Here is a 27515-nt window from a genome sequence, read left to right as displayed (position 1 = left end):
TTACTGTTTGCCATAAATGAAAACCCCACCAAATCATTCCTCTAATTGAGGTTCTGAAGCTCTGTTTATGGCTGCAAAGTGATTTGATAAAAAAAATTACACATTTTGAGTTATTGTATCACCCAGAAATTTGATGCCACTTAACTATGTAATTTTCAGAAATGATATAAAACCACTGCAGAAAAATATTCGGGGAAGCCCAAAAGACCTCTTTTTATCTGTTTTTATGAGTCTAAAATGAGAACTCGCAGAGATCCTTGCTCTGTATGTGAAGGCTGAACTGCCACCTCGGGAGCTTTATTAATATGTATGTAAATATGATCTGGTTAGATCCTGTGTTTCTGTGCCGTTTCACAAGGTGGAGCGGCTAACTAAGCCGAACAGATCAACGCCCTCTGTTTATTTCCTTTTTTTTTCCCTCCCAAGCAGCAACATTTAAAGATTCAAAGAGAATGAGGACAGCAGCCTCATTTATGCAAGATTGTCTCAAACTTCCTTCCTTCCTTCCTTCCTTCCTTCCTTCCTTCCTTCCTTCCTTCCTTCCTTCCTTCCTTCCTTCCTTCCTTCCTTCCTTCCTTCCTTCCTTCCTTCCTTCCTTCCTTCCTTCCTTCCTTCCTTCCTTCCTTCCTTCCTTCCTTCCTTCCTTCCTTCCTTCCTTCCTTCCTTCCTTCCTTCCTTCCTTCCTTCCTTCCTTCCTTCCTTCCTTCCTTCCTTCCTTCCTTCCTTCCTTCCTTCCTTCCTTCCTTCCTTCCTTCCTTCCTTCCTTCCTTCCTTCCTTCCTTCCTTCCCTCTCTTCTCTCCCCCCACCCCACCCCAACTTCCACACCTGTATCAAAACCAATTTACCTCTAAGCTTTTACATTAAAGACTGAGCAGAAACCAAAATGACATCACACAGAATCTGCAGCTACAATTTTTCTTCCACTGAAAACTTGGTTGACCAAATGGAAAGTGGAAATGCATTAGAAATATGTCCAAGTGGCACATCAAGATTGTCCTCCATGAGAATACTGGGACTTCCTCTTTACACTGATGCTGATGTTATTTATGCATCTATATCCGTGCCAAATTTTAGCTAAAGACTTTGCATCATTGAAAAAAAAAAAAAAAAAAGAAAGAGAAACCTAGAAACCTAGAAGATGAGCCTCTGTGCTGAGAGTTCTCGACTCAGCATGCCTTGCTGTACACAGGATAAAATGGAATATTTGACATCAGATGAGCTTGTTTTTCCCTATAAGGATGGTGTTTCTCACTGACAACTCCTCAAATCCCTTACATATTATGGAAACAGAAAATATTATTATCTTAATACAAGATATTTAGTGCAAGAGAGTACTTTCTCTCCCCTAATTTAAAACAAGGGACCATAGTACTTTTAAAGCTAGCAAAAACCTTGTTTTTTTCCTTGCAGATTATGCTCCCATTTTGCTTGGCCTTTTTTCCTTTCTTTTAGACATATTTTTGTGGGGGTTTTGTGTGTTTTGTTGTTGTCGTGGGGAGCTGCTGTCCCCAGTTCGCAGGCCGGTGGCGGGGCCGGAGCTCGGCCTCATCTCCAGCACAGCGCGGGGGCGGCTGGAGGGGCTCAGCCCCGGTGCCGGCGGCGGGCGCCCAGCACGGCCGCGCTCTCGGGACAAAGCGGGGCGATGCCGGGGCCGCCGCCGCCCGGGCAGCCCCCGGGGACCCTGGACCCTCTCAAGAGGCTGCTGCGGCGGCTGGGGAAGAGAGAGAAGCGCGGGGCCAGCTGCAGATGGAGGCAGGTCGAGGGATAGGTCAAGGTTAGAAAGAGCCTGCTATTGATCTGGCTTTGAACGCGAGAGCGGAGAGACTAAAGGGGGAGCTGTGAGACAAGACATTAACAGCTTTCAGTGCTAATGATCACAAGTGCCAGACAGGGGAGGAAAGAGAAGACTGAGAAATCACTTTGGAATTTTTTTTTTCCTCTATTGGGATGTATTTTCGGAGGAGGAGGAGGAGGCAGGCTGGGGGTCAGCCCCCGAAGCCTTGCCCGCAGCCGGAGAAGCGGGAGGGGACTTGCGGCGGCCCCGCTGCCCTGGGCAGCCGGGGAGTCCGCCCGGTCAATCATTGCCGGCCCTTATCTCCTGCTCTCGGTGCCCACTGTTAGACACCGGTTAATCAACAGATGATGCCCAGTAACTTCCCGATAAGCCGCGCTCCCGACGGGTGCAGCTCCCTGCAGCTCGCCGGAGAACGGCGGCGGCCGCCGGCGGCCGGACTTTGCACCCCGCAAGGGCCCCGCGGCCGCAGCCCCGCGGCGTGGCCTGGGGCCGGGCCGCGCTGAGCGCAGCAGCGCAGCCACACAAAAGCCTCTCGGCCCCGCCAGCCCGAGCAGAGCGGCATCAAAGCGGGGAGAGCCGTGAGGGCAGCTCCATCCCCGCTGATCGGCCCGGGCCCCTTCCCGCGGGGGTGGAGGTCAGCGAGGGGAGCGTCTTCTCCCCTCCAGCTCCCCCGCGATGATGCCGCGTCCTTTACCCCGACTCGGACGCGGCTGCCCCGCAGGGCAGGAGTGGGTGCTCCCCTCGGGGCCCCGGGGTCGTAGAACTGTTCCTCCCTGCCCAGCGGCGGGGCCCCTGCCACCACCACGGTCATTTTCCTTTGCAGGACCCCGCACAACACACCAAACACACGGGGCGAACAATCGCAGCAGTTTAAGCGCCGTTAATGGTCTTGGACGTGTTTGTCGAGCGCTAGTGGAGGCGGAGGGCCGGGATCGGGCACGGAGGGCAGGGCCAGGCTGGCCCGGCGCCCCCCGGCCGGGGCTGGGTGCCCGCCGCCCTCGGCACTCGCCGGGCCGGGCTGCGGGGTCTGGCAGTGCCGGAACGAGAGCTCTGAGCGGGCGGGCGGGCGTGGGGAGGGAGAGGCAGATTTGCTGGAGGAGGCGAGAGCGATGCTGTTTAGCCAAATTCTCCTCAAAGCTGATTAAGGGCACCGAGATGAATTCTGGTCCCCTCGAGACTCGCATGCGATTTAATACGAAAATCACTTATTTAACGTGGAAAGTAAATGACACGAGTGCGGCGCGGGTCTCCAAGTGGGCTCCGGGTCCAGGCTGGTTCCTTGGTTTTCTGCTCCATCTGCCTCCGAGCCCCCAGGCCTCCCCTCTCCCCGTTCCTCTCGCCCTGGCCAGAGCCGGTGCTGAAAAGCTGTTTGCACCGAACTGTTTACTTATCGAGGGAGGAGGGAGAGAGAGAAACAATCCCAGGAGATGGGCCGGGAGAGCGGAGGTAGAGGGGAAAAAGTTGGTTTCCAAGAATCTTCCAAGTTAGAAACGCACGCAGTTGTGGACATTTACCTGCGTGTGAAATAGAAGGACAAGTGCACTGGGATGAAGCTCCTGGGAGCTCGGCGTCTCTCCGTTCGTGGCTGAGACTTAATTTCTCCAAGGAAAAATAGTCTCTGCCAGAATTTTAAGGGAAGGGGGGTTGGGGGGTGGGAGAAGGTCGGAGCGTGTGTGCGTGTGCGGATCGGGTGTGCGCGCGTGTCCCGCTACCATCGCACTTCGGGTAGGGAGAGAGGAGGGGGAAAAAAATCCCTTTCCCCAGCCCACACAGATATTTGTGTTGTTGTAAAACTGTTTGAAAGAAATGCAGGGGGAACGCGCTCGCCGCCGAGGAGCTGCGGCGGCGCCTGGAGGGAAGGAAGAGCAGCCCGCGACCCCTGGGGAGCCTCCGTTCCTGGGCACGGACGGAGGGAGCAGGACCCAGCGCCGAGCCGGGGTGGCGGAGAGCGATGAGCAGCGGCGAGGCGGCGGCACGGGCGGGCAGCGCGGCACGGGCGGGCAGCGCCGCCGCCGCCCCCCGCGCCCCCCGCGGACCCCGGCAGCCTCCCCCGCCCGAGCCGCCCCCGCTGCGGCCGGCGCCGGGCTCGGGGAAGTTTGGCCGTGCGTGAGGATGCGGATTTATTCCTTCCCCCCTCTTTTTCCCTGGCCGCCGGCGCTCCGCGTGCTGAAAGCGACAGCGCACAAAGCCCGGAGCGGCGGCGAGCCCTGCGTGTGCCGGAGTTGGTGTGTGTGCGGTGTGTGTGCGTGTGCGTGTGCGGTGTGTGCGGTGTGTGCGAGTGGCGTTTCTTGTTCTCTTGCAGGGTACAATGTTAAAAAGCCACCGCTAGTCGCCCCCAGTGCTCCTACTCTCTGGGTCTTTTTGTCTCTAGTGCAGATTAAACGTCACGTCCGCACTTGAACTTGAATTTTATCCCATTGTACAGAGGCAGCCCCAGCCATAGAGAGACAGAGCGCTCCCAGAGAACCAGGACTCCGCCATCTTCACATTGCAATATATAATAGTAATAGCCAGCACCAGCCCAGCTGCACTGGGGGCTTCCTTCCTTCCAGTCCCAGTGCCAGGCGAGGGGGGAAGAGTGCAAAGTCGTGCAGGAGCACTGGCAATCCAAAAGCACCAGGGCAAAGCAGTGCCACTTGAACTGGGAAAGAGGAGACACAGTTTCGGCTACCCCTTTTCAAAAATTCTCTCTATATATCTACCCAGCAAGGGTCAATCTCTGAGAAACATTTTTTTTTGGCGATTTTTTTTTTTTTGAGTGGGGGCTATCCCAATTTTAGTACTTTTCTTCTTTTTTTTTTTACTACAGTTTTTTTTAATTTTAATTTTTTTCTTTTTTCTTTTTTTCTTTTTTTTTTTTTTTTACCCTCTTGGTGGAAAAGCGCACTTGCCAATTTGCCAAGCACTCTGGAAAGAGGGAAAGAGAAAAGTGTCACTGGCGGTGCATATCCTCCTAAGTTCAAGAAGAGATCTGGAAGTCCAAGTGGCAGAAGCAGTGGAGAAAAGACAGTGTGTGAAAGAGAAAGAGAGCGAGAAAGAGCTGTTCCTGATGATGATGATGATGATGATGATTTTTAATTGAGAGGGAATCCCAACCAGTGCACCACAGCAGCAACAAAAAGGAGGCGGTTTTTTTTCGTTTTTGATTTTTTTGAAAGAAGAACTCGATAAAGAAGAAGAAGAATAAAGAGGGGACAAAAAAGACGAGGAGGATCGGCCCCCCAACACATCCCCCCAAACCAGTGCAGCTCTCCAGGCGATGCCAGTGTAAATGCCAGGGCAATGTCCCGTCGCAAGCAGGGAAACCCGCAGCACTTGTCACAAAGAGAGATTATCACACGTAAGTTTGAACTTGGAACCAGACCGAGCCGAAATCGAGAAGCAAAATTAGGGAAGGGGAGGAAGCGGTTGGGGAGGGGGGGTGTGTGTGGGGGGGAAACTCCAGGAGCAACCAAAGCTGGTAAATGACTTCAGAGAGAGGGAGAGGAGAAGGGAATTAAAGAGGGGAGGGGGGTGTGCGGCTGGGGGGGATGGGCTGGGGGTGGAGGGGGGGAGAAGCCCGAAGTTTGCTGTGCGTTTTTGCAGCGGTGCGGAGGTGAGGCGGCCAGGCAGGCGGGAGGGCAGGCGGCGTGGAGCGGGGAAGGAGCTGCCGGCGGGCAGAGCGCGGCGTGGGGCGGCGCGGGGCTCTCCCGGGCAGCGGCTGCGTGTGCGGGGGGCGCGGAGCGGGGCGCGCTGCTCCAGGCCGGGCCGGGCCGCCCCGCCGGGGCTCCGCTCCTCGCCCCTCGCTTCGGGGGCAGCACGGGGCGGTGGGAAAAGTTGGCCGAGAGCCTCGCCGCGGCGTGACAGCCGCGGACGGTGGGGGGAGGAGGATCAAGGTGGGCAGCAAGGGAGGGAGACGCGGAACGGCCGGGGGGACTTAGCGGGAAGCACATGGAGACGCTGGGCCGGCGGCGGCGGGGCCGAGCCCCCCGGCACCAGAGCGCGGGGCAGGTAGACGGCCAGCTGCGCCCTGCCCGCCCCAGGTGCATCGCCGGCGGGGGAAAAGAGCTCTCCCAAGCGCGGGGCAAGGCAGAACCAGCTCGGCTGGGGCTAGAGGCGCGGGGCAGGGGCTGCCGAGGGGCCGGCTGCGGGCGGGAGTGTCTGTCGGTGGCGGGGGGCGAGAGGAAAGCCGAGGCGGGCACCGGGGATGGAGTGCACGAAATGCGGGTCGGGCAGCGGCACCGGCTCGCCTGCGGGGCAGGAGTGGAGGCTGCACTTTGCTGAAGCTCCCATTGTAAGTGAAAATACACACATATACTCCCACCCGCCGCCCCCACCCCCCCCCCCAAAAAAAATAGGGAAGGAAAAAATAGAGGGGGGGAAGGAAAGAGGCATCCCCCCTCCCCCCAGCGCCAGAATCCCCCTCCTCCCCGTTCCCACCCCTAAAGCTCCGGGAGAGGGGCGAGTGCCTGCAGGCAGAGTAGGGGGCAGGTCCCCGAGCGGGAGCCCCGCTCCGCCGCTCCGCCGCTCCCGTCCCCGGGGGCCTGTGCCGAGAGGCGGGGGGGGAAATGTGGGGGCGCCTCCCGGGGCGTGCGGCCCCCAGCGCTCCGCGCTGCTCCGACGCCTCGGGGGCACGGGGAAGGGGGGGGTCAGGGAGGTCCCCATTTCCCTCCTATAGCATAGGACAAGTTTGGGGGGTGGTAAAAAAATGCCCGGCACGCCGGAGCCCCGGTCGGACCCCTGCCCCCCCCTCCCCGCCCCGCAAGACGAGTCCGCAAGTTGTTGTGCTGCGGGGGGCGGCGGCTCGCACGGAGCCAGCCCGGGGTTGAGCCTGAGCCGCGGCGGATCCGAATATTTATGTTGAGATTTTAAAAAATTTAAATAAATAAATAAAATATTTCCCCGGCTTCTCTCCCCTCCCCTGAAAGCCAAGAATAGGAGCCATCTGCCAGGAGCATTTGGTGCTTGCGAGCTCCTCTCTTTCTTTGTTACCGGTGATAAATTTCTGTTTGTAAGATTTCCTTGGGAATCGAGATATATATGTGTATATAATTTTTCCACATCCATTGGGATTTTCTTTTCATAGCGGAGGGCTGTTGGGGGACAGTTTGAGTTCTGAAATATAAAATTCTTTTGCTCTTTCTGTATTTTTTTTCATATATATATATATAGATAGATAGATAGATATACACACATACATACATATATATATATATATAATATGTATTTTTAAATGTGCATCTTTATTTTTTAAAAAGCACCCCTCACCCCACCTCCAGCCCATCAGCTGCTGGAACCTTGATGAAGATGCATCTGGTACTCAGCTTTTTCTGGGGGGGGATTGTTTTTAATTCATTGTTATTTTGGAACCAGATTTGCATCACCATAAAAGGTGGATTCCCCCCTTCCTCAACTCCCTCCCCTTCGTTAATTGCATTTTTGATTTTAACCATCCGGTTTGGAAAACGTCTTATCCTTTTTGTTGATGGCTTCTTATTTTGCCCCCCTTTCTGTTTTTTATTTTTCTTTTTAAAAGAAAAAGCATCAACAGCCACCTAAATCGCCCAGTGTAATTTCTCCCACTTGTTTTCTGTCTCACTTACGAGGAGATGTGGGGTGTTGAAAGGGGGTGTGCGGAAAATCTGTTTTGTTGCGCACGTCTGAATTTGTTTCAATGGGTGAAACATTTCTTTTCTCGCTGCTGTTGCTGCTGGGGAGGGGGGGAAGGGGGGTGGAGAAGAGAGTCAGGTAGGTTTGTTATTCCAATTTGATCTCCTTTTCCGATCGCTTTACTTGAAGGTAAATAATGAGGCAGGAGAGTATTCAAAGGTGCCGAGGAGCTGCGTGTACAATGGGTTTAGCGGGAAGGCTGGGGGAGGAATGGAGAGCAGAGCAGTACGAGCTTCCCTCCCTCCCCTCTTGTATTTATCTATCTCTCCATCCTGAGGAAGCTGGCGGAGAAATCAGGCTGCATACTGAACAGTGGCAGAAAAAAAAATGAAGGTATCCAGGGGAAGGAGGTGGTGGGAGGCAGGGGGCGGGGGGGAGCTGCATCGTCGGGCTGGGGTTGGGGCTGGGGAGCAGGAGCGCAGGCATTTCAGCGCACAGGTCTGAGCCTCAGCTGCAGGCTTGCAGGAGAGGGGGTCGCAGTCCCTGCACTCCTTGGCAAGTGTCATTCATGGGGGAAAAGCAGCCAGGCAGCGTCCTCTCTAAAGGGGAGTTTGGAAAGTAGTGGGCAAACAGAATAGGGAACCAAAGCACTCACAACAAAATAGAGTCAAGCCCAAGCCAAGCCCCCAAAGCCAAGATGAAGTGATACTGGGTTCAGAAATCTTGTTTTTACGTTGTGTTTAGCTTGGGCTTTTTTTTGCCCTGTCTCCCTTTTTGGCATCTGTAAGAGGAGTTGCATTTCAGGATGGATTGGAGGTCTCTGCCAGGCAAGGAAAGAGATGGGGAGAGAGACAGAGAGAGGGAAGGGCTTTCTTACACTGTTCAGCTGGAGTTTATTTGGTTTCATCCACTTGATGTTTGGAGAAACGTTTAGATCCTGAGTGTAAGACAAACAAACTCAAAAAGGAGAGAAAGTGCAATGTTGCTGTGCTCCAGAGTTGCAGCATCTCATTAGCACAGTGGTCTTTAAGACTGCAAAACGGAGTGGCCTGCCTGTGTTTGCCAGGCTCACCCAGGCAGCCTTGTAACTGTATGAGCAGGACAAAAGAAAGAGGTGAAACACATGGAGAGGAAAAAGCAACTCTGCACCTTTCTCCACTGCTGGTGGACAGAGCAAACTTGGCAACCAAGCTCATTTAAATGGGTGGACAATGCAAAAGAGCTGATTATGCATAGGAGAGGAGGTTGAAGTGTTGAGCTGCTCTGTGCAAAGAAATGTTATTTTGGTTCAGTTCAAATTGCTGATTTTCTAGCTTAAGATTTTCCATTTTTAACTTAAGAAATCTGTTTTCAAACTGGCCCTGCATTTTGCATTTGAAGGAAATGTGAAAGGCAAGAGCATGTGAAAAGCTCGCTGGTAGCAGTTTTGCAGAAGGCGGCAAAGCTAGAACATTTCTGTAGAGCAGCAGCAAGGATTGAGAGGGAAAGGCACAGGAAAATCTTACAATTCCAGGCAGAGAACCAGGTTTCCCAAGACAGGTCTTCAGTACCTGGTCAACAGGTTTCCTAGGAAGAGCAATTATTTCCTGCATCACTTTGTTTTGTATGTAGTCATTAAAAATCATAACAAAAACCCCTATGATTTTTTTGCATGTCAAAGTTTTGCAAATTGCTCCAAGGAGCTTCTCTTAAAATGCATTTAGATTTAGTGCAATTAATGCACTTTCCCTGCAGAACAAAACCCACACCAGTGTAATCAACTCTAATACAAAGAGAATGTAAGCTGTGACTGAAGAATTAGAGAGGAAATTACTATTATTTTAAGGATGGATGACTTTTTCATAATACCTGAATGGCTGTGCACAGAAAAGCACAGCCTTTTAAAAGACATCACATGTGTTTACTTTAAATAGGACAGGGGAAAATAAAGGTTGTATGCTGTCGACTTCCAGGTTATCTTTCATTTGAATATATTTGTATTGGACTTACAAAATAAGTTAAAAAATACTGGCAGTTTTTCACGGTTTCTGTTCTTTAAAAATATTTTTTAAAACTGCTGCAGAGTAACTAGGTTGTGGCTGTGGGTTGTTCTGTCCTTTTTGGTTGGTGTGTCCGGTGGCTTAAATAGATATATAGTGGGTGAGAAACCATTTTGCAGTTTTTTTTTCTGGTCGGCATTTGCAGAGCATATTTTGTCAGGCTTATTTAAATACTGAGAAATAAAACTCTTCAAGATTCCACAAACTGGCTGCCTTTAATAGAAATAGTGGGAGCCCTTGTTTTGCACAAAATGTGTGTTTCTCTGCAGAACAAAGGGTTGTCTTGTGGCATATTTGGCAATAATTATGACTTAGAGAAGTGTGCGCTCGAAGAAGTCGTACAAATTTTTGATATCATTCATAGACCCTGGTTGACTTCATCTGCTCATCCCAAGGCTGAGCTGGCTGCGAGCAAACCTCTCTGCTTCCAAATTGCCTCGCACACGATATTTAGCTCGTCTCCCACATTTCCTACCTGGATCTCTTTGCTCTTTGTGTTGTTTGTTGATGGAAATTACTTTCCAAAATAAACTTCGCCGGCTGCCGGAGCCTGCCGTGCGCCCCGGCCGCCAGTGGCGGGGGTTGGCGACTAGGGGGAGCTCCCAGCCCGTGCGATGGCCGCGCCGGCCGCGCCGCGGGACGCGCGGGATGCGCCGCCGGAGCCCGCGCCGCCGCGCCCGGCGCGCACCCTGCTCCAAACGCGCTCGCCGTAAAGTTGTACTATTGATTTCCACGCGGAGATCTATATAGAGCTAGCCGAGAGAGGCTGACAGCGAGACGAATCTATTTTTTAACTAAATCGCGGCTGATTAATTGACTCGGGCGGACAGGAGTTTTTAATTAAAATTAGTTTTTAACGGTGCTTTTTATTGTCAACAGACAATGTTTAAATTCTCAATTTGTTATTGTCAGATAGTGATGGGGGTAATGATACCTGCACATGAGTGAGCTCCTGCGTGGTGGGGAGTGGGGGGAACCCAGGGAGATCTGTATGTTTGTTCCAGTGGATGTGAAAACACAGAGTGGAGAAGCTGGAGTTGTAGGGAAAGATGTGTGCAGCAACAAAGCAGACACACATGTACAGAAATTGGCTTCTATTACATATCAGAAAGCCGCGTGTATTTCTGTGGAAGGATTGATATGATACAGTTTAACGTACTTTGGTCTTCAGGTCCTTAGAGCAAACTATCTGTAGTTCCTACAAATGAAAATAAGCATTCTTTCTTTTCTAGAGAAATAAACACAAAATCACATCTGTCACGTAGAAGTTGCTGCTGAGCAGCTCATGGGTTTCTCCGATGGGCTTGTGCTGTTCTCTGCTGTATGGCTTGCGTGTCGTGGACAGACTTCAGCAGGACGTTTTCCTGCCCAAATGTATAATTTAGTGGCATGCACACGGGAAGCTTTGGACATGTGTTTCACTCATCCTGAGAACTCCATCGAGTTACAGCACTATTAACACGGCAGAAGCGTCTTCTTACTTTTAGGGTGCAATATGTGCATGGAGGTTATCCTGTGACAGGAAAGTGCGCTTTATTCTAACCTTCAAAAGAAGTAAATTAGGTCAGACAAAGGATCAGGGCTGTCATCAGCTGTACAAAAACCCTTCACTCTTGGGTAGAGAGGACCAGTAATTTATCTGATGATTTCTCTACTTCATTTAATGTTTGAATTGAGCTAGTTAGAAGCATATAGACAGCAGCCAGCTCATTTGACAGACTGGTAAGCTGAAGAGCACAGTGCCTGGGCCATTGCCGGTGCTAGTGTTGCACAGCCATGGGGAAAACCTTCCCTTCTCCCCTCCCAAAATCTCAGACTTCACTTACTGTGGCTTTCCTTCCATTGCATGATTGTTAATTTTATCAAGAGAAACAGCTATCCCTCTCTCCTCCTCCTCTTCCTCTACCCATCAAGTGCACACACACCCATGCTCCCCTTCCTCTCTCTCTCTCCTCTGCCTCCCACCCTTCCCACTCCCTCAGGTCGAAGCCTGGTGGAAAAGCCTCCCTGCAGAGACCTGTTACCCCAAAATGGCTTTCAGCCTCCTCGCCAGAGCATTTCCTACTCTTTGGTTGCAGTTTGGTTTCTCTAGGGTTGCAGTGCAGCTGTTGGTTGAATTTAGCCTCCCTTCGGTACTGTCCAGAGAAAGCATGTGGAAAAATAAAGAGTGGCTGGGGTTTACTCACATGCTTTAAAGTTAGCAATTCCACTAAAGCACTTGGTGAAGCATCAGCATGGTCTGTAGATGGATTTATATGTATGTATCTTTTTAATGAGGGAGGGAAAAGGCATCAATAACTGCATGCATTGATAAATGCATGATTCATTCAGCTGCTTGTACTATAGGACCTTCCTCCTTGCTGTTTATTTACTTTTTAAAAATGTATCTGGGCAGGCTGCACACCATTTCTCGGCACTCAGCTGCAGCCTCAGAGGCTCCTGAACATCAGTTAAATTTTCTCGCTGTCTGCCCTCCTTCTCAAAAAGCTGTTGCTTGCTCAGTGCTGTAGACCCTTGCTGGAGCTTTAAGTAGCAGCTTGTTTCTTTCCTTTTCTTTTTTTTTTTTTCTTTGCTTTTCTTTTTTTTCTTTTCCTTTTTTTTTTCAAAGGATATATAAAAAATGCCTAAAGCAGGCTATTTGAAAACAAATTAAAGTAGAGGGACACACTTCATGCATTGCAGGCACGCGCCAGTAGAAGGGGGTTAGAAGAATATAATCATTTTACTGGCAAAAGTGACACCAGATCGGGGATTTGATTAATGGTGCAGCATTCACAGGGACTTAGTTCTGTATTTTTGACATATGCAAGTCTTTTGTGTAGTTGCCTCAGTGCAAGAAATTCCGTTTTGTTTTTTTCCTGGAGCAGCTGATAATTTGTATGTGTGCTGGATATGCCCAAGGTACTTTCCAAAGACTAAGCACTAGACAGCACAGTACAAAAAAGGAATCTAAAGTTAAGGGAGAGGAAAAAAACATACTGGTTTACTTAACTTTTTTATGACCCCTTTTACTAAGCCACTGGAAGAAGCCATAAATTTGCTGAATGTTATAATGAGTATGCTTCAATGAAAGTAAAAAAAAAAAAAGGCTTAAGAAAATCGTATATGAGCAACAGTGTGCCATAAACAATTGAAAAATGCAGTCTCTTTTGAGTCTGATATTTAAGAAAAGAACAGATCTGTTGTGTGTTTAATACATGCTCAGAACTAATTATTTAATTTTGATCATGCCTTTTAAATCCTTGGGTAAGAATCTCTGCTTCCAGTATTCTTTTCTATGCCAGTTGAAAGCCTGTACCCAAATACCGCTCCTTCTCCTTTTGTGGCACCGAGCACTCCTTTCTCTCCTTGGTTGTCGTTTAGTTTTAAATAAAACAAATGTATTCACTGGGGAACAAAGAGTGCTTTTATATCACATCATCACATCCCATTTTATCTGCAGAGATTTACAGCTTCTGCAGTCTATAGAAGAGCCTATACATTTTCTGCTTTCAAAAGCAGTAAATATTTTTTTATGAATGTACCGTTTACTTAAGAGATACACTACTTTCTTCCGTAACACGGTACATAGTTTCTGAAGAAATAGCATCTGACAACTGTTGGAGATTTGTGCAGATTCTTGGATATTGTCTTTTGTCCTGTTTGGGTCCGGTGTGGTTATGATGTCATTTTCCTCCTTCTTTTCCCTAAATCCTGATGTGTTGAGTGTCTCTTTGTGGCAATGCTTGGGGTTGTTCTGTCTCAGGTGTGTAGGGTTAAACTGCTGTGAGGGTTAAACTGCTTTTTGAGAGATTCTGTCTTCTGCAGAAGGTGTCTGAGGCACCAGTGCTGCAGCACAGTCCTTCACCTCGCAGCCCTCGGCGGGTGCCGAAGCGTTGGAGTGGCCGGGTCATGTCGCGCACCCTCCCAGCCCCGCCGCGTCCCGGTGCCCGTGCGGTGCCCGCGGGGGCGGCCGCTCCATCCCGCCCGCCGGGCCCGGCACCTGCCGCGCTCCGCCGCCCGCACGTGGCGGCGGGGACTGGACGGCGGCGGCTCTGCGGCTGCACCGGGGCCACGCTCGCACGGCGCGGAGTGGCACAGCCTCGCCTGCCGCTGCTCCGGCTGCTTTTGTGCACTTTGCACATGCCAGGGAGGTGAGGCACAGTGCGGTCCCCTGTGTTTTGGGGGCTTCTCCATCAAGTTGTCTCTTTTGGCAAACTCAGCCTCAGACTTACATTTAGGAAAAAAAAAATTAAATACCACAAACAATTGCTTTGCAGTCTTCAGAAAAATTCAAAATTGGTGTCAGATAAGCGGTGCCTGGTACCGCTGAGTGTGATGCTGGTGCAATATGTAGGCGTAATCTCAACTGTGCACCTTGTGGCTACAGGGAGCTGCTGGGATGCTCTGGAAGCAGGTTATTGATAAACTTCGACGGCAAAGAGCCGCGCTGCCCGCTCTGAGCAGCGTTAGTCTTTGTGCAGCAAGGATCCTGACACCGATCTCGGTGATAACCCAGCCTGAGAGCGTGTGATTCGAGCTACTTTCCGTTAAGCATGTTGATGTTACAGTAAATGTGACATGTGGGTGTTGATTGAAGGGACATAATTTTCAGGCCTGCTTTGGGCCAACACCCTGAAGAGCAAGTCAGTCCTTTGTGCTCGCTCCCCAACTAGGCTGAGCTTTCTCTGGCTGTGCCTTCAAGACAGCAGTGACTGAGGAGAGCAGTGCACTTGACGTGCTGCAGCACATTTCTAGGCAGTATCGTGTACCTGGCCACCAGGAACTGTGTCCCTATGGTGGACTTGGCTCCCCCAGCTTGTCCCAGAGAAGGGTGGCCCCTGGGGTAGCCTGTGTCTTGTCCCCCAGGTGGGCAGAAGGGTGGGCAGTGGCTGTGGCAGGGTGCTGGGGCAGGCAGGGCACCCAGCAGCACCTCTGCAGTGAAGGCACTGGCAGTGCTCGCCTTCACCACCCCGTTATTGATTTGTGCAGAAAGCAGCCACAGGGGGGAAGTTTCACATGCAACAGTTTGGCCCAACACCAAAACATTTCCTCTGCCCCCTTTGCCTCATTTTGATCCTGTAGAACAAGAAAAATAAGGAAAAGAATAGGTTGGCAACTTCTAGATCCTTTCTTACCCTGGTTCTGCAAAGCAATAAAAATACAAGGAAATAAATGATTGCTGTCTGGACCCAGCCTCACCCAAACTCTGTGAACAAGCATCCATGGTTCTGTCCTTTAAAGCCTCGGAAATGACTTTTAGCAAAACAGTCTTTTCCACTATTAATGGGTAGGATTTTGAGACAACTGACAAGCAGAAAGTAGTTAGCATTTGCATTCACTCTAATACTGGGCATGAGCGCATTGTTTGCATGGGGCACATATGCTCTACTGATGTCACCACGCTGGAGTAGGAGTGCTGGTGGCTTTGTGACAGTGCCTTTATGGAATTAAGAGGTTTGTCCACTGTATTTTGGTATGGTAGACAGCCAGAGACTTTGGAGATGCTGCTTAGAGTCCAGTCAGCAAGTGTAATGCTTTTTTTTTTTGAGTAAAGCAAATGATTTAGATTGTCCGGTTGCTTTAATTTCACAAAACCATCATATAACAACTGTGTCACTCATGTCCCCAAAGATTGCCCATTGCCATCTCACTGTGCTCCCTAGGCAGGCAGTGCCAAGACAATGCTCTGTGTAGGAATCTCTGGATGTAGGGAAAATGCTGGGCACACCTTAACACGCCTGAAAGAACCGGGGCACGAGTCCTGGCTGGAAATAGCTCATTTGCTTTTTTTTTACTTTTCCCATGTAAGCGACATGAGATATTTTCCCTCCTCCTATTTTGTGTGGCCTAATTTCTTCTTCTTAAAAATAAAAATTAATTTAAAATAAATACTTGTGAATAAACACCCTCCTACCTCTAAACCCATCTACCAACAACAGCAATAAAACCACAGAGTTAAATTCAAATAATGTGAAGCGACTCATTTTAAACCCACAGACACAAGCAGAGTCAGAACTTTAGATTGAGACTGGCCTAAATTGCCCCACTGGTATTAAAGGGCTCCTTAAACAGCCTAAGATCTTGGCTGTTGTATTAACCAGGCATGACCCAATGCGTTATGGGCTGGACTTGCAGGCTTTTTTCTCTTTCCCTTTGTGGGTTTTAAATCTCTCCTGTAATGTTACTTGAATGTAGGTTTTTAATGGCTTAATTGAGTTGTCAATAGGAAGCCTTTTCTTTCTTGTGTTTTTTTTATTCTGAGTAAAAAAAAAATAAATGCAAATTGACATGGATAAAATGCATTTGAAGATCTATTCAGTATTTTGTTTTTCATTCTTTTATGTCTGTTTTCCATGTTGTGAATAAGGGGATGTAATATAGCTTTTGCATTGTTGGGTGAATAGCTGGTCGCATGATTGATGATTTATTAAGCTCAAATCAGAAATAGAGTTGAGTAAAAAAAAATCTTTTTGATAGTTTGAAACCTAATTACTACTGATCACGAGGGCTCGGCGTACCAAGAAAACGAAAAGCTGATTTTTGGTGATGTGATGACTGCCAAAATATGAAGGAATACCAGATGTTATTTTAAAAAAGTGCCATTGCAGAGTCCTTGGAAAGAGAGAGTGAGCGAGTCTAAGCGAATAGGCATATGTGAATTTAACTAATATTCACATGAAGTGTAGAACTGAAAAGAAAGAATTCGTAACAGTTTAGCTGTTCAAACCTTCCTCATGTTTCCACAGACGTCTGGTCAGGACCCTTATCAATTGCAGCAATTTTGCTACATTTTCAGAAGAGCACGATCTAAATCACAGGCAAAAAAAAAATAAATCCTCACATCAAAAAGATAATAAAGTTGAGATCTGTGCTTTTCTTTATATTTGTTACATATATATAAATGCCAAAATTCAGTCTTTGTAATTTAAGACACAGACTTTAATCAAAAAGCTTTACAGGAATGTTAGTGAAACTAGTAACAGGAATTTTTCCCCCGTGCCATCTTTTATTCTTACGACCCTTGGTTCAGTTCCTGTTTTCATGTTGTCTTTTCCAGCTCTTTGTCCCATCTCTCACTTGTGTATCTTCGTGCCTGTGTGTGCCTCTCTGTACAGTTTTTTTTAAATATTTTGACACAGTCTTCCCCCTTAATAGGAATTCTGGCTACAAATTGCGTGCACGTTTCTAAAAGACCCTTTTCACAGTCCTTTTCTTTTGGCTCTAAAATGATGTATATGTAATTGGTAATTAAAGGTGCAAGCTCTCTTCAATATAAACAATATTGCTCAATGTTAGATCATTAAAGGGAACTGCAGCACTAAATAATTACCTTTTGCATCATGACACACTGTTCGCAGGTATCCGCTCCCTTCCCAGCGGTGCCTTTTCAGTACAGGGTTATAGTCACATTTTCACTAAGGCAAGGAGACATCTTTTCATGATATAAATTGGTGAATTAATTGCTTAGCATTGTCTTCAAACTCCTTTTAAACATAGATTAAGAGGAAAACGGTAATTAATGATTTTCAGAATGGGTGAGTTGGGAAGCATAAGCCTCCTCATGCCCATGGCTGGCTCCAGCAGGATGGTCCATGCCTGGGCACTGCTCTGGGGTCCCCGTCCTTTTCTGCCGTCGCTGCTGCTGCTGCTGCCGCTCTCTGCTTTGCTGTTAGAGAGCTCTGATGCAACTTGTAATACAGCTGGTAGATATGCTGATCAGTTATTTATTCTGGAAGGCAGAAATGGGAGTGATTCTTTTTCTAAACTACCTTTTTTCGAGGCTTAACCATTTTTGTTGCCAGGCAATGCATTCTACCTTCTACCTCTTGCCCCTTTTCTATGTGTTTCTTGTTTTTTTTATTTTGCTGTTTTTTTGGTTTTTTTTTTTTTTTCAATTGCTGTAGAGTGGGACAAAAATCCTTTTGTTTTCAGAGTGGAGAAGAGCCCAGGTCTAAATTATAACATCTGTCTATCACAGCCTTACTTCTTTGAGATATTTGTGTTACTTTTCCCAGGAAATCCATCAGGAAACTAATAGAGAACATTTTTCCTCCTATTCCTTTAATCCTGATTCGATTAGAGGTCTCAGTCACTGATTTACATACTGTTAGCTCCTCTGTTTTGTTCAGCCCAAATCCTATAGTCCTTGCAGAGGCAAACCAGCCTTAGGCAAAAGTCAGTGGAAATTTTGCCTGAGTAAAGTCCAAGGTTTGTATGATTTGGCAGTTACATGGCAGAACAAGAAAAAACAAACAAAACCCCATGTTTTGCCCCAAAAATGGATTGTGATCCACAATTATTTTATAGTGTAAAAATTATCTTCTAAATACTGATTTAAAACATACTGTGTTTTATTAATTGTGACATGAGAAGTTATATATTTCCTAGAAACTAATTCAAGTCACCCAGAAATTCTTTCCCAGTCTTTGGGGGTAAATGTAGGAAATTCAACATGTCTGTGGACAAGATTTAAACAAAAAAACTTTTATTAGCCTATGTAGCAATGGCAGGGTTTTTGGCATTGGAAAAATAGAGTGGAATATTTCAGTCTCAGCCAATATTCCAGTACGTTAAATAAGTGCCTCATTCCCTTTCCCACTGTACACAGTTTTGAAACCCCTTAACTGCTCATGAGACCATACCCTGTTTGTGTTAGTCTTGCTAGTAGTTTTTTGTAATTTCTGCTAATGGGCGGTCATTTAATCTTGCTGGTAACTCTGTAATGGGACAAGGTGGTGCTAATTTTGTACGTTGCAGGGAGCCCAGTGCTGATAGTTTGGTGCATAAAAGCTTTCCCCCTCTCCCTGAAAAAGAAGGAAAGACTTGGGTGCATAAGCTTTGCTGGATGGGGCCTTGGCCAGATGGCTGGGAGACGCAGAGGGAATGAGAAGGTGGGATAAAAAGAGAGGAACTATTTCAGAATGTGACTCGGGGCTCGAACGCTTGCAAAATGGCTCTTTGCTGATATCCTTGCAGTGCTGGCAGCAGTGGGAAGGAGCTGTCAAGAAAGCTATGCCAGGTCAGCCTTTCCATTTTGTTACAGGCAGGCTTGGTTGCAAAATATATTGAAATCATTCTGGGAGAGCGGAAAAGCTGAAAAATAAAAGAAAGATCTAATCAGGCTTGGCTCCTTTGAGGGGGGTGCGGGGAGGCTGGGCCTCTGGTGATGCATCCTTCAGAGTCTGTGAACACTCAAAGCAATCTCCTTCTCTTTTCCCCTCGTCCCTTTTCCCCCTCTTTCTCCTTGTCCATGCAAAGCAGAGGCTGACCATGTGGAACCGGCGCTGGCCGACGAGGACGAGAGCCTGGCAATAGCAGACCCAGGCGGCATCAGCATCGCCGCAGGCGGGACAGACCCCGACCTACTGACCTGCGGACAGTGTCAGATGAACTTCCCGCTGGGAGACATCTTGGTTTTTATAGAGCACAAGAGAAAACAGTGCAATGGCACTGGTGGTGTCTGCTATGAAAAGAGCATGGATAAGAGCAGCCCTCCCCCCTCCTCACGCGCCGAGCTCAGGAAAGTGTCAGAGCCAGTGGAAATCGGGATCCAAGTCACACCCGATGAAGAAGACCGTCTTCTCACGCCTACAAAAGGAATTTGCCCCAAGCAGGAGAACATTGCAGGTACAGCACGTTTTACACTCAATCAACTTGTCTAGGTAATCTTTTAACTAGAGTCCTCTAGAAAGTGCCATGAAACAGGCTTCAGCAACACGTCTTTATAGGAACCATCCATCTGGAGGATCCTCACAGCTCTGCAGGGCTGTCCATGCCCTGTTTAATTCTTTGTAGCCGCCTGTGCAGGGCCAGCTACTGGAGAAAGGGGCCTCTCAGGCAGCTGGGGCAGTCTGTACATCTGGGAAAAAGCAGAAAGCTGGGGTCAGAAAACATTTCAGGAGCACCCTTAAGCAAGCAGCAGTGGCAGAGGGATGAGGGACTTTGTTGAGGTGCCCAGTTCAGTCCTGTTCCAGATACCCTTTGTCACATGCAGACTCACTGGGAAGGGCTGCATCTTGACACTAGGAAAAATCCTCTTCCCATTGACTGGTAGTGGAAAGAAGATTTTTTTTATGTGAGGGCTAAAGCAGGGTTTCTTTAAGTCCTTCATTTTTAATTCCCTGGGGTAGATGTCAGCTTCCTGGCCTGCACTGCTGCCTGTGCTGCCTGTCCTGGGTGTATTTAGATGGCCTGGGTTGGGTGGGTAACACCTCCACTCTCACGCACACCCCAAAGAGATCTTCTGAATAAGGATCCAAGAGTGCAGGCTGGCCTGGGTGAGCAAATTGCAGGCATTTCTTTTTCTTAAACTCTCACATGTGGTGAAGTTAACGTTCATTCAGTGGACCTCCCCCGCTCAGACGTGGGCAGGCAGGTGATGATTATCCACCTAGGTGAGGTGGTATGCGGTGATTCCTGCAGAGTGCCTGGCATGGGGTTGCTTCCATCAAGCAGGGTGTTTTTCCCCTCTGCAGTGGTGAAAGGATGACTCTCCTCCCTGCTAGTGAGTGGGGGTTTTATGTTACACAGCAGGATCTCCCCTCAAACGGGCCTTTTTTGTTCAAACCAACTGCATCCCATACAGAGGACCAGTGACAATCTGCCTTTGCTGCCACTATCCCAATTTATCTAGGAATTGTCCTATGGGATTAGATCTGACAGTCCAGGATCCCGCCTGTGGCAGAGATGCTCCCATGAGGGGATCCCCAGAAGACAGGTGAGAGGCTCCTATCTTTACAACTGAAGCTTAAGAGATTTCTGCCTTCAGTGTTGGTGTCTGAGCCAGTCCCCAGCATCTCTGACAGGCTTGGGCATCACATCAGTGAGGGTGTGGGCTTTAGAACGCTGCGGGCTTCAGACCTCCTGTCTTTTAGAACAGGGTATATAATGCCCATTGACTACACTGTTTTCTTCTAAGAGTATTTTTTGGGGTGCAGCCACCACCCTGACATGGGGCAGCTGTTAGCTCTGGGAGCATTATCTGTGGCAGGCCTGTGCTGCAGCATTGGAACCAAACCTACCGTGAGACCTGACCCCGTCTTTTCCTCATCCTTTTTCAGCTTTCCTCATCCTTTTGCAGTCACGAATACATTTCTTGGTAGAGATGATTACATCATGGTGTAGCAGATTTGAGGGCTAGATTTCCTTTCCATTTGGTAGGAGCAGAAGGGAAATATTCAGGACCTTCTCTAGTCTGCTGAAGGCTGCCTGAGTGGTGCTGAGCACTCCCAAAATCTGTTGATCTCTGTGCAAGCTGATGGCGCTCAGCCCCTTGCAGAGGGTGTACAGTGCTTAGTAAGGCTGGTTTAGGAGAGCTCTGCTGCAGTTGCAGTCCAGAGCTTGTCTCTTACTAATCTCTGCCCAAGTTCAGTCCATAGTATCTCAATGGTTACTCCCAGAGCAGAGGGTGCTTTCCCATCCCAGCTTCTGGGGGTCAGCAACAACATAACCAAAGCTTTTGCCATGCAGAAAATCTGCTGGGAGGTCATGAAGGAGATGTTCACACATGTGGAAAAGCCATAAAAAAATTAAAAGCCAATCTGGAGCACCTAATCTCTTTCAGACTAAACTGAATATCAAATGAAAAATATGTAGGAAAGATTTTGAATTGAGAAAAATAAAAAGGTTTATCATTTGATTGGCATTTTCTCAGCAGTGCATGGAGATAGGGACATCCACTAAACAGTGCTGTAATAATACTTTCTCAATTAGGAGCCCAGCTCTGAGATAAAAAGGTGCAGTGTCCTTCCATATTTTTTTTAATAGCAGCGGATAGTTTTCAATAGTAGGATAAAAGCCTCACATTACAGCCATGGAGGGTAGCCATGAAAAACCCACAGAAGTCATTCACTGGAAAGGCTTTAGTGGGATATACCAAACCCCTTATTTATATTTCAATAGAAAGGCTTTCTGCATTAGCCAAGAAAATCAGAATCTGCATTTAACATTAAAGGTATTTCCCAGTGAGCGGCTGTAGAGCATTGTTGTTAGATTTGTTAAAAAAAGAGACTAAATACGATTTCATAAAAGGGAAACTTAATCTCTAAGGCAGCTTTCTCCTACCCTGCCACCCCCTCTCTTTATTTTTTTATTTTTTTTGTAATAATGCAACAGCCTACAGTATTTTTACTTTATATGTGACGAAAGATATTCTTAGCCTTTCTGTACTGCGACAGGAAGAATGAATTTCTTTATTCCACCAAGAAATATGTAAAATAATCCCTTAGAAGTATGGGGAGATATGTTTGTTCAAAGCATTTAAAATGTTATTTTAATCAAAGGCACAAAACACTCTACATGCTGTGTCAGCTAAAGGAGACCATTACATTTTAACAGCAAATCATGTTCTTTTTCCCCCTCCTAGCCAGCCCCCCCCCCCTTGAAACTAACTTTTTTTTATTAAATAAAAAGGCGAAAAAGATTAAAGAATAAAAAAAAACTTCAGTGGCTCAAATGTATAAAGTAATTTAATATGGTGGAAGCATTAATTATTTTAGCTTAATTGAATTCTGAGGACTGCAGTAGTTGCATTTTTGTAGACAAGCTCTGTTTATTATTTCTTTGTGTAGATTAACAGTAAAGGAAACATAGATAACTTTCAGTTATTTATTGTAAAATAAATGTGTCAATTCATGTGTAAAGCAAGCTGTTCAAAGATAATTGAGTCTTTATATTTGAAGAGGGAAACCAGAAATCACCCACTCGCCACTCCGGCTCCCTGAAATATGCTGCCACCACTGCTGTCCTCGAAGAGGTTTCAGCTCCTCTCCTTGATCCTGTGTTATTTTTGCAGACCTTCTTATTTGGTCAGAATGATTTGTAAAGCCTTCTGTGGTGTGACTAAGCCACCAGACCTTGCAGCTTCCCAAGGCTGAATGCTCCGAGGGTATGTCAAGTGCTGAGCTTGGCTCTGCCATTGTACCTCTCGTAGCTCTGGGTGTGAGGATATTGGGATGCAGAAACCACACTCAGTATTCATCCTGCCACAGGGTGCTCCTCGGGTCTTTCTTCCTCTCTTTTCTTTACTTTCTTGGTAGCTCTTCTTGCCCCAGTCACTGAATGCCTCTTGACCACACAACAGACCTTGTGCTGCTTTGAGGGACATGTTGGGGCAGAACTCAGGAGCCCACGAGAATTTTTATGTATGCAACACAAATCTCCGACAAACATTTCTATATTCCAGTGGAAACAAAGGCAACTTTGTCTCTGCAATCAGCTTTTAAAGATCTTCTGATAATGAAATCTGTCATCTTTCCCTGACTGGTAACTTGCAAATCCAAGTTTTGAAGGTGTTTTCACTTAGTTACCACTGTCCGTAAGATGTGTGGTAGCATGTCAGCTGGCACTGGGAGGACATGACTTGCTTAGACGCAGTCTGCCCAGTGAAGGTTTTTTTTTCTGTTTTTCAAATTGGCTGACCTGTTTGAAAATCAGTTCTGCCTCTTGTACAGAGGGTGTGATAGTATCGAAGAGATGTACCAGATTGTTGCACAGCAAAACATAACCAGGCCAATGAGTTGGCAAGCAGTTATCGGTCACTGCTTCTTTTATTTCACTGCTGGCAGGTATTTTGGAAAAAAATAGACCACTGTTGTATTTTATACCTCTTTTTATCTTTCATATTTATCAGATCTTGGGCATAACCAGGTGACCTGTCCTGGCTGAAGAATGACCTGGGAAGGTGATCCCACTGTTGTTTCACTGATGGTACCTCGTCTCTTCCCCATGGCCCTGTGGTCTGTTTGTTAGGATTCTCTGAAACTTAAAGTTAAAAAAAAGTACCAGCCAGCTTGATTTTAATGCTGAGTGGTAATGCTGAACACCCCAGCAAAGAGGAGGGAGCCTCTTTGCAGGCACTACTTGGACCAGACTTTCTCCAGATTCACTGGCAGGTCTGCACCTTCAGGCCAGCAGACCTTCACAAACATATAACTACAGCAGCAGCACAGGTTCACTAAGATGGTGAGCTAATTCTTGTAACGGTAGTGCTAGGAGAGGGGAGGGGGTTGATTGGAATTCCTCATTCATCCTGTCCCGGACACCAGTGCTGGGCTCCATACATTGTACTAGATGTACATCATGAAAAAAGGCTCCCTGTCAGAGGCAGGATTTAACTGCAACCCGTGCTCCATGAATGTTCATTTCAGGCTTTTGAATGGTAAAACTGCCAGTGAGAGAAACTAAATAACTCGCATGTGCTGGAAGCCAGAGATAAACACCACTGCAGGTTGCCATGAAATGGGCTATTTGATATATTTAGAATTGTTATTTTTCTCCAAATTAAGATTAGTTAAATCCATGTGTGTTGTGTGAGTGACTGTTAACTCAATGGCATGGATTATCCTTTTTTCAAATCTTGACAGCTAATTATTATTGCTGCCTACCCTGAGACATTCTCTTACAATGTACCATTATGGACCCGTGCACCCACATTTAACTGCAGGACTCAGACAGCCGGCGTGATGCCTTCACACGTGAGGGGAGGGAAAGACGAGCTCAAACAGCCCAAGGACTGCCACGGTGACATCAGGCAGGTTGGGAAGAGGTGCTCTGAAGCTGAGCTGGCGCAGGGCTTGGTGGTTGTCCCCTTCCCAAGGCTGTCATGGCACCAGGTGCTGCTACCAGAACCTCCCTGGGGTAATGGGTCTTGCAGGAGTGACTTCTAAAAGTGAGGTGAGGAGAAAACAATACGTGAGGAAAAAGAGGCTTCTAGAAGTATGTGGTGACAGTGCTTGAGAAACTCAGCTGCAATCCTTTTCATGAGGCTTTTCCAGGCTTGTTTCTGCCTTTGAATTTGCTAGGGTTTTCCTTAGTGCAGAGGAGTTACCTGGTCACCTCCTCCTACTCCTTTGCTGCTTCAGCAGGTATTTAGCAACACGTTTTGCTAATTGGTGTTGCTGAACAGTAAAGGGAGGACACATGACACAAGGAAGGTGTCAACTGACAGTGCCCTGAGAGTGGGTTAATGAGCAAGCTTCCAGCCCCTGGGACCTTGCTGAGGTCCTTGCTGGGGTGTGGAGAGAAAAACAAGCAGGGTGATCTCACCCAGAGCCCTGCTTGCACCTGCTTGGGTGGGGGTGGACGGCATGCCTGGGGAGCTTGGCTCTCCTCTGGGGACAAGGCACCTTCAGCCCACAGCAGCAGCCTGCAGTGGCAGCTGCCCTCCCCTGGTTTGCTGAGGCTTCAAGCTTCGACAAGGGCTGCTGCAATGTTGATGGCTTAAAGTTTTAAGGCTGCTGGTGGAGGTCAGCACAGGGCTCTCCAAGGAACACGACTGTGCCCCTGTGGGAGATCCTAAGAGAGGGCAGTGTGGAGGGTGCCTGTCAGCATGCCACCCCCAGGGCTGCAGCCAAAGGGCAGCGGTTCCAGTGTCTCTCACCAAGGCAGCAAGTCACCGAGGCAACACTGCTAACCCCGGCAAGAGTTAAAGGTGAGAAACCTGCCAGTTACAAAACTCTTCCTTCCCCTTGCTTGAACTGCACCACACCCTGGGGCCCCACTCCAGCACCCTCTGCTCAGCCCCAGCCCAAGGCCACCAACCACCCTCTCCTTGCTGCCACCTCAGCTTGTCCCAGTTGTGTCCTGCCCAAGGTCTGGCCTGCCAGGCACCAAGGCTTTCCTGGCATCTGCCAGTAAAGAGTGAAATTATTCCCACCGAGTTTTAAGAACAGATTAAAAAAAAAAAATAAGCATATTATGCCCTTGATTCTCCCTGCTGATCTTAGCTTTTTGTTTTGTTCTTCTCACCATCCCATTTTTCAAAGTTATCTTCTGTGCCCTATATGTGGTTAGCAGAATTCCCACAAGGCTGCAGGAGTGGTGGCAGTCCAGTCTACCCTGCTGTGCCCCTGTTTCACCGGGGGTAATTCCCCTGAAACCAGCAGGACCCTGCTGGATTGACTGGGTGGCACAAGTGAGGACCTGCTTGCCCCTGAGCGCATGGTGTGCCGTACTGAGAAACGGGAGCTTGTTGCTGTTATTTTCTCCCTCTCTAATCTCTCCTAGTCATAGTCATCTTCAGTTTGATGAGTGACAATGCTGGGTAAAACCTTTTCGACAGAAGTGCCATTTTGCAGGCTGATGAGAGGGGATTTAAGAAGGTCATTCAGTACACACAGCTGGTCTTCTTGCTCTGGGGTGAATGCGTGTGAGGAGTCACTCTTTAAGAGCAAAACTTGCTTGTTGTACCACGTTGGCACTGCTGTTAGCCTCTTTTAATTCAATGGAAGAACTCTGGACTTACTCAGAGTTAAACCCCACTAAAAATGTCACCCAACAAAGTGGCTTTTTGCCCTTATTTAAATCCTTTTGTGAAATTACTTGGGTCATGTGTCCAGAAACTGTATGCATATCTGGTTATTATTAACCATGGAAAGATTGGTAGATTTTCAGAAGCAACAGTAACAGTGAATGGTGAAAAGGCACTATTCAGCCAGCCATTACTCATTTTTCTTGACAACTTTGTGAGCAACTTTTAAGAGCAAAGTAAAAGTAGTCCCCAACCAGCTTGTGGACTGCTTTGGCATTTGTGTGCATGCGACAAATAGCAACATGCTCCTGCGTGTTGGAGTGTTGACTGCAAGGACGAATTTGTATGTGTTTGCAGGGGAATTTTGGATTGGGATGTAGCTAAAGGAAAGCCGGGTGTGTGGAAGTATTATAAACGAGAAAAGCTGTCTCTAACGATGCTCTTCTCCAGTGGCGGATAAATACTTAAAGGCACAGAAGTGGTTCCTTTGCTTGAGCAGGACAGAAATGTTGCTATAGCATGAGGTTGTCTCCCTTCATGTGTTTTCCATAGATTGTTTTTCTTTCTCAGCCAGTGTTTGAACTGTGCTGCCTATACACACAGTGACCAAATCAGCTGTGACATAAAGGTTGAACCTTTCTAGGTTTTTTCTGAGATTGGAACATTTTTCTATCATAACTGGAGAAAAAAAGACCAACTCTGTGAAGTAATCATACTTTTTGTACAAGAAAGGCTTGGATTTCTGTGTCATGTCACATAACTTCAAAGGGCATAGATTTGGGGCTGACTTTCAGCACTGGCTTCAGTGGCCGAGTGGGAAGATGGGAGCCCGCAGGGTAAGAAATAGAGGAGAGAGGCCAGGTATAGAAATAAAACCATTTTTCTCAGCAGAAAATCCTAGAAGCCAGGAGAAACTGGGTAACTCTTGTCTTGGGGGATGCGTGTGCTCTCTCCAATGAGAACATCCTTTTCTGCATGGTTTCTTTTCCCCATTCCCTCCCACCCTCCAAATGGTAATTGGTGGGCCGTGCAGTAGAAATGTTATAAAAAAAAAAAAAAAAAAGAAGAAAAACTGGGTGGGTGGGGTATCTAGGGATTTGGTGTCTAAGCTCAGGAGTTAAGCCGGAAATCCCAGAGATGTAATGAAAACAAAACGGACTTTTCACTCGCGCTGTGGCATTCTGGCAGTGAGAACGCTTTCGTGAGCCAATGTTTTCATTGTAGGTTTTCTCGAGAGAAGTAGTGGAAATGAATCGTTAACCCCTTAACAGGAATGAATGTGGTTGCTGCAGTGAGGAGAGGAGAGCTGTCTTGGCTCCTAGCTGCTGTGTTGCAGAGCTCGGGGGTGTGTGTATGTTTGTGTGTAGTGGGGAAGGTGGGGTAGATACTGCTTGTAAGGAGTTTAATAACGTTAATGGCAGATGTGAAGTGGTTACTTAGTGGTTGTTGTTTTTTTCTCTTTGCATGTACGCCTTTGCAGAAAGATTCAAGTGTGATCAGCACAAACCACTGTTAAGCCCAACAGCTCTTAAACTCTCTACTTCTTTGGCATTTGGTAGCATATTTCTTGAGCGAGAAAAGGGGGACACTGCTCACTGGTCCCTCGGCAGAGTCATAAAAGCTGCAGATGGAAAAGACCTACCAAGTAGCAGATCCCAATTTTCTTGGAAAGTAGAAGTACAGGATGTGTGTCTGTAGCAGGCATGCTATGTATATAGCTTTAAATGTCCAGCAGTCTTGGATGGTGTGCAGCCTCACAGGAGTCAGCCTTTTCTTTAAAATTAAGGGAGTTTAGAGAGGAAGAGAGCTGGGAGTGATTAATCTAATTTACCTTAACAGCTACTTTTGGTGACAAGATCT

At 47.6% G+C, this 27515-nt stretch overlaps 1 protein-coding gene across 4 annotated transcripts in view; it reads left to right on the top strand.

The window, feature by feature from the left end:
* Positions 1-4670: 4670 nt before the first annotated feature.
* BCL11B (BCL11 transcription factor B) overlaps positions 4671-27515 on the top strand; it is a 91350-nt gene continuing 68505 nt past the window's right edge. For 2 of the 4 annotated variants that reach the window (XM_066553041.1, XM_066553039.1), the window contains exons 1-2: positions 4671-5136; positions 18668-19033. In XM_066553041.1, the coding sequence (XP_066409138.1) occupies positions 5079-5136; positions 18668-19033 (424 nt within the window). In that variant the 5' untranslated portion in view covers positions 4671-5078. Of the gene's footprint in view, positions 5137-18664; positions 19034-27515 lie in introns of all 4 variants that reach the window. The other 2 variants (XM_066553040.1, XM_066553038.1) reach the window with 1 other exon arrangement.

Source organism: Molothrus aeneus, chromosome 6 (assembly GCF_037042795.1).
Source record: "Molothrus aeneus isolate 106 chromosome 6, BPBGC_Maene_1.0, whole genome shotgun sequence".
Lineage (NCBI taxonomy): Eukaryota > Metazoa > Chordata > Aves > Passeriformes > Icteridae > Molothrus > Molothrus aeneus.
The sequence above is the reverse complement of the archived record's forward strand: the minus strand, read 5'-3'. Positions and strand labels throughout refer to the sequence as shown.